Source organism: Schistocerca serialis, chromosome 4 (assembly GCF_023864345.2).
Source record: "Schistocerca serialis cubense isolate TAMUIC-IGC-003099 chromosome 4, iqSchSeri2.2, whole genome shotgun sequence".
NCBI lineage: Eukaryota > Metazoa > Arthropoda > Insecta > Orthoptera > Acrididae > Schistocerca > Schistocerca serialis.
The window spans coordinates 762,735,120-762,742,671 of NC_064641.1; the positions used below are offsets into that span (position 1 = coordinate 762,735,120).

General features: G+C 36.9%; 1 protein-coding gene across 1 annotated transcript; it reads left to right on the forward strand.

Annotated features, from left to right (window-relative positions):
• The first annotated feature begins 522 nt into the window (after positions 1-522).
• LOC126473308 (N-alpha-acetyltransferase 40) lies at positions 523-6,665 on the forward strand. The gene is made up of 3 exons (XM_050100285.1): positions 523-712; positions 995-1,465; positions 4,866-6,665. Exons 2-3 carry the CDS (start codon positions 995-997, stop codon positions 5,061-5,063), a joined length of 669 nt encoding a protein of 222 aa, XP_049956242.1. The 5' UTR covers positions 523-712; the 3' UTR covers positions 5,064-6,665.
• Positions 6,666-7,552: the final 887 nt, after the last annotated feature.

Here is a 7,552-nt window from a genome sequence, read left to right on the forward strand (position 1 = left end):
GAAGGAGAAAAATAGTTGTTTTTGCGTTATTTATTATTTAAAAGGGAAAAAATTATGGCTAATTCAAACTAGCCCTATTTGTAAGCGGTACCTTATGAATATTGTTTGATGTGTTCCTGTGTATATAGTTTCGCTACAAACAAATCTAGATTTTTTTTAATATGTTTGGACGACATTTTTCTGGTTGTTGCCATTCTCAGCGGTTTGCCATACGAACTTTGATCAGAATATACGTTATGGAGTCTGCTTTGGTGTTTGGTCATTAATAACCTTTATCATTGCTAAAACTTCCTGACTGATCTGGCTTTAGGGGTGTGGGACGCGTAAAGGTGTAAATAAATAAAAGATGAGCAGCTCGTGGAAACTTAAAAGGTACAGTGTATTAACAATAAATCATCACTATATTGTTCAATATAATATTTGTACATCGGATCAGTAAAATCTGGTTGCGAATGCTGGCGTTTCTATGGCGTCTGTAATAATTACATATAGTTAAGTCTTTTCGATTGGTTCTTTGACTGTACCATGTAGGCAATTTTATGGCGGGAATTTAGTGTGCGTTGTGTGGTGAAAATAGTTCCGCTGTCAAAAGGAGGGAGCGTTGGATGAATTGTGTATTATCAAGAAGCCTGTGTATATAATCGGTTTAGATACTGAGGGTCCGAAGAGGAAACGTCAAATTACTTACCCAGAAAGCAGTTGATTATTGACGGTATGTTTTTGCAAATTGCATTACTGTTGATTTTCGCAAATTATGTTTAATATTTCTTTTTTGTTTATGTTGGCCCTTACGATGTTTATTATTTGTGTGAAGTTGGCGAACTTACGTCAAGTGCTGACAAGAACGGCATTTGTTGGTTATTCAGAATACATTAATACGGTGACCTTATTTCTAACACAAAGTTACGGAACCGTTTATGTAAATGTGTCGAATGAGTATAATGTAGGAAAGGAGGCCAATCTTCTTTGTAGTCATGTTTAACGTTGTTTTCAGATGGGGCGTAAAACATCAAAAGGAAAGGAAAAAAGGCTGCAGCAGAGAGAGGAAGCTCTTCAGATAGCTGCTGCCAAAGCTGTAGTTGACAAAGCAAATGCTCAAGAAGATCCTCTAGCACCATTTCCTGCCTTCAGAAATTTCAACAAAAATGGAGTTGAGGCAACACTTTCTTGTGTTAAAAGTGAAAACATTGACAACGATACGTGGAATTGGATTTTTAATTTACTGGAGTGCAATATGAAACCGTTGTACAACTCTTGCAGTTGGGGTTGGAATGAGAAAGTAAAGAAAGAAGAACTGACTGATGAACGAGCATTATATCTTGTAGCAAGGGATAAGGAGGGCAAAGCATTAGCATTCTCGCATTTCCGATTCGATTTAGATTATGGGGTAGAAGTTTTGTATTGCTATGAATTGCAGCTGGAAGCCGCGGTTCGGAGAAAAGGTCTGGGGAAATTTATGATGCAGGTAAGATTGTTTTGTTTGTGTGTATATTTAACTGTTTTCGAAATAGCCACAATTAATTGATTTCGGTTCATTCTATGTAAATTCATCAAAATGGGCAATTTCTCAGCCTCCAACTCATGTTTGGATGATACTTGGCACATTTTTCAATACAGAGATAATTAACAATACAAAAGTATATCATTTTCGCTCCTCTTTCATTTCGTGGCATTTCGAAGCTTGGACGTTCAGACAGCTTTAATAATGGTGCAAATTTACACTTGCCAACATCTTGGAAATTATAGTTTTTAGTTTATCAGCCAAGCTATCTGAAAATTGATTACATATACAAGGAATTTAAACATACCAAGGTAGGAAAAAAATGTATACTTGAACTTTATAATTTTGCAAAGAAAGAAAACTTTCACCTTTTCTTTATATCACATAAAGAGAAAAGGATAATTCTTAAAGTCTATTTTGAAAATAATCCTTAGTCTGGAATATTATATGGCAAAATAGAATTAGTAGGTTTTTGTTCTGTTATGTTTTTCGTGTTATATGTCAGTTTTTTACTCTTGTTTTTCAATGTGTGCTCAAAAATTTGTAAAAATTATTTTATTAACAGTTCTGAAGTTTTCAGTGTTAACTTTCATAATAGGTTTGTTTTAAACCTCACAAACAAATGGGAGCATAATGTAGTTACATAGTCCGAGCAAAGAATTGCAAAATATTTTCATGTTTGTAGCTACATTTCCTGATCCAAGCAACTCGTATAACAATCGTGTAATAGGTTTGTTTTAAACCTCACAAACAAATGGGAGCATAAATGTAGTTACATAGTCCGAGCAAAGAATTGCAAAATATTTTCATGTTTGTAGCTACATTTCCTGATCCAAGCAACTCGTATAACAATCGTGTAATGACAACTTGAAAAGGGAAATGCAGAAATTAAACTTTAAAAATTAGAGGAAACTGTACAAGAAGATTAATTAGTGCAGCAGGCACTGTATCTTTCTAAAGTAAAGTTTTTCTTAGCAGAATCTAACTTGAGTAGAGGGATGAAGCAGAAACCTGAAGTAATTGACTTTTTGAGCTAATAAATTTTTGTCACTGGAATAAACAGTCCAGAGTTGGGGACTATTGCAAGCTCCGATTCCCCCACCTGCTTGGACATGTGTTGTCATTAAAATGGTGGATGCACCTATTTCAATCGAATATAATATTGTGACCGTAACACTACTTATTACTCATGCGAACAAACGTCAGTAATGTGTGAAATATTTAACTACAGCAATTAAATGAAACTAATGAGACAATTGCAGGAAGTAGGGAGTTTTGGACGGGGACAAAGGAAATATACAGCTATAATAATAACACTATTCCAAAACAAATATTAACCTAAAAATCAAATGCACGAAAATTCTCAATATTAAACACAAGCAAAAAATGAAGGAGGAAAAAATAAATAAATCAGTCATTGGTACAGTAATTTTTGATTGGCCTACGTAGCTCAAACTAATTTCTAGATACTATGAACCCACACACAGCTCCAAAACCCAATACTGCAAATTTCACTTGAACGTTATGGCAGCTAACATAAAGCCCACAACACACTTTAGATCATTAGATCTGTTAGCCAAACCTTCACGTACCTTGCCTGTCTAAAATGAAGTCCACAGTACAACAAACCAAGAGTCACGTAACTGAACACATTTTCACCATATTTGAAATGTCTCTTTCCACTCCAGGTTAGACTTGAAGCTACGCTACATACGTCTCACTATAGCCTTAATTCGATATGCAAAGCACCTTCATTTCATTTCTAGTTAAAGCAAATAGTGATTATTGCAGAATATTCACAATGTTATTATGCGTGGCCATTGTAAATAGAAACTGAAATTATAAAGTGTGAACCTGTGAGCAGCCACAGCTTACATTACATATGACGTCTGTTCAAAAAATTGCAGAATTTTGTCCACAAAATTTTTCTGCTCTTACCTTTTCTTATGTGCATGGTCTCCTTCAAGGTACTCTCCCCTCAATTGATACACCTGTCCCAATGTCATTTCCACTTCCAGAAGCAGTCTTGGTACACCTCTTGCTGGATCGTGCACTGCACCATCTGTAAATATTATTTTATCTCATCTGTTGTTCCAAATCTTCATTCTTTCAACAGGGTTTTCAACTTGGAAATAAAATAATGTCTGCAGGGGCCTGGTCTGGGGAATACACATACAATTCCCCCCCTCCCCGGCACATACCATCTAGAAAGTCGGAGCCTAGCTTGTCACAAAACCTTCGAAGTACCTCGTTCAAGCCTTCCACTCTATTTGGAACCAGAGGTCCAAATTCAGTTATGGGCATAGTGCTATAGATTGTGAGCTTCATTGAAAGTCCATGAACAATGCTGGTGCTCTTGACCTTCTCTGCCATTCACTGGAATGATCCAAGTATTATGCAAAGTGAGATCATTTGGACCTGCAGAGGAGACTAGTAACCTTTGAATTGGATTAGAGCATAAAAGTTAATGTCTTGATCACACGCTAGTTGATTAAAATTGATAGCAAGTTTTGACTTCAGGCATCACCAGATCTAAAAATTACTGTAGTGACATGTAGATGCATAGCCAGTTATGTATTACCTCAGAGCCCAGAAATCTGATGCTGTTTGTTTCAATGTATGCCACATTCTGCAGCTGACTACATCCTGTTCTTTCCAGGGTTGCCAGGGTAGCCTCTCGAACAAGTTGAATGAGGTCCCCAAATACAAACATTATATGCAGGATGTGATCCTTCTTATCCTTTGCTTCCATTTTCCTAAGGAGTCCTCTAATTCGCCATAAATTTGAACTGTTAATGGTTAACAGATTCCTGCTGTTTTGGGATTTCTTCCTCCTTGTTTGACAGTCTTTTTGTTTTGTCTATCTGCGACCCAACATCTGTGCTATACAATGAGTAGCAGTCTATCATTTTCATAATATTGTCATTGTTCCATCCTGGATTTTCCATTGTTTGATGACCCTATTAAATTTCACCACAACTGCATATACGTAATATGAATGTCTGCAACCTCTAATAGTCAAAAGTAGAAAATTCTAATTTTCATTTTTCTGTAGCTTAACATTTCTCATGGTCCAATTCAGTTCATATTATGAATGCAACATTTTCGTGGTTCACGTGTATCTTTGTATGATAGAATTTATATAAAGTGCTTTCTTGTAAATCAATTGTTTCATTGGAAGCAACGTGCACAAGGCATCCTCTGAATCTTCATTGAAGTAGTGTTTATTCATTAGTATTGAAACAACATTTTTTGTAAATTTACGGACAAATTGAAACATTTCAGGTTGTGCTGGGGTAGGATTTAAAAACTTTATTATGCTGCAGACTGGTAAACATACATTAAAAATCGGTTTTTGTTATAGGTATTGGAACTGATGGGATTTTCAGCCAAAATGAAAAAAGTTGTGCTGACTGTCCTGAAGCATAACCCAGATGCAATGAATTTCTTCACCGCCCTGAGGTATTCACTGGATGAAACCTCTCCAGAAGACAACTTTTATGAAGAGTTTCCATATGTAATTCTCAGTAAACCAAATAAGAAGCTGCTGTCATCAGTGTAATGGATTGCTGAAAATTACTGAAAATATTGACTATTGTGTTTATCACAAATATGTTGACACATTTTATTCAAGTAATATTTTATCATTATATAATCGCGTCAAAACTGCCTTGAGTTAAAGAAGACTGCCCTTGCAGCAAGTGCCAAACTTTCGAGTTGTGTTGTCTGCAACAATCCTGGAGATCAATCCATGCCAAGGATCAGTGTCTGTAAAATTAACTTTCGGAGAAAAGTCGTGAAAGCTACTGTATTAGGAACTCAATTTCCATTGCCGACTGAGTGTAGAATAGTTTCCATACTGTATTAACAAAATCAGTTTGCATCTGTTTGCTCGCGTTCTGTAGATCACTTCAAGGAAGATGATCTTCAGGGATATGGAACAAGTCAAAGTATACATTAACAAAAACAGAGAGATCATATACAAGGAATGTTCAGAAAGTAAGTGTACTGTGAGCATATCAGGCTGTGGGTGTTATTTTTTAAGAGTTTGCAATAATGCGTGTTAGAAGGGATGCCTGACCAGAGCGAACATCGCAGGAACACAGTAGTATTTAAACTCGTGTCATGTCCAGTTGCGTGAAAAATTTCTGTAACAGATCCCACCATGTGCTGTGATCAGCTCCCTACTCGTGGAAGGAACAACACCTACTGAATTTTTTCCCAAATCTTAATGGTTTACAGTGAAAGTGTTGTGAACAGGACAAGGGTGTTTAATTCTTGTAGGGAATTTAGTGGAGGCTGAACAAACAGCCATGATGAACAGAGGAGTGGAAGACTTTCCATTTTTAAGGAGTTGGTACAAAAAAAATAAAGGATGCTGTTTGTGAAGACTACTAATTGTCAGTGGGTGAAATTTCTGCCATGTTTCCACAACTCTCCAGATCTCTCTTACATGAGATACTGGAAACTGTGCTCAAGATGGGTCCCAAAACAGATGACTAGAGCAGCATGAGATAAATTGGGCAATCCACCTGCTTTGTTACAAAATGAAACTTGTGGGGCTCATTACACGCCACGGACAGGAAGACAGTTATCACAACAGTGCCACACTAAATCCACATCTGCCAAAAAAATTGAAAATCATAATTTTGGACAAAAAACAATGCCTCAGTGTTTTGGGACCAGAAAGGCATCATTTTGGTCAAATTTTTGCCCTGGGGGGGGGGGGGGGGGACTGTCTGTTTACAGCGATACCAAGATGCTAAAAAAGCTCAAAAGGAACATTCAAAACAAAAGGAGGGGCATGCCACTAGAGGAGTGAGCTTGTTGCACAACAATGCCTACCCTCATGCAGCCTTAGCCACAAGGCGCTCTTGGACTTAATTGGTTGGGATGTTTTGAATCGTCCCCAAATTTCTGTGACTTAGCTTCTTCAGAATATCATCTTTTCACCTTCTTGAAGGCATACAAGCGGAATTAAGTTTTCAACCGACAAGCAGGTGCAGAAAGAGGTTCTGAAGTGGTGGAAACAGCTCGTGGGAGACTTCTTCAAGGAGGGTATAAAGAATCTTGTGCCGTGGCTCGCTACATGTACTGAACAGGATGGCAGTTATGTAGAAAAATAATTAACAAGTGTATCAGCAGTACCCCGTAATTTTTTTTTCCAAATACACTTTTTCTAAAAAAAAATATTAAAGTCCAGTACACTTACTTTCCAAACATGCCTCATACTGACACTGTGTACTGTACTTACAGTAAGATATTGCCATTGTACTATATGCTATGCAAATTTATACCAGCTAAATTTAATAAAGTTAGAAAGCAGGCCTCTACTTTGAGAAAAACTGTTGCCTCTTCAGATATTTTGAATAACTACTAGGTAGCTTCTAATAGTAGCTCAGTTATTAACTTGATTAGAATGATACTTTTCAAACAACCTACTTCTATAAATGCTCAGTCTATTCACAGTGCATTACTCCTTGTCATGCAGCTTAACAACTATCACTGACACTTCCCATTTACCTAATGGAACTTATCGACCTTCAATAAGGATATCAAGATAATTTGTTGAAAAAGTGGTTAATGGGGTCGGTTTATAATTTTCTTTTAAGCTGGTAGGGATTCACAATTACTTTTCTTTGTAAAATTTAAATGGGGATTGCAGTCAGATAAACAATATTATATAGTAAAGTGACAGCAGGAGAAATAGGACACAAAAGTTAGGGAAATGTGCAAGCTTTAGGAGCTATTGGGTCCTACTGACAGAAGGATTGAAGGGAAAAGGTGACTGGTGAGGTTTAGAAAATTGAGAGAATTCTTGAAAAGTCTCCCAGAACCCTGAGTGAGGAGATACCATAAGTTCTGCCTTCTCATCCTGTCTGGTAAGTCTCCCCTGATCCAGGGTTCTGAGTGACTTTTTTGTAAATCTCCCAATTTCCTTACCTTGCCAGTCCTGTTCCTTTATCCCATTCCTTTCCCTTCTATCCTTCTGCTAAAAGGAGCCACTGGCTCTGAAAGCTTGCACATTTTCATAAATTTTGTGTATTTCCT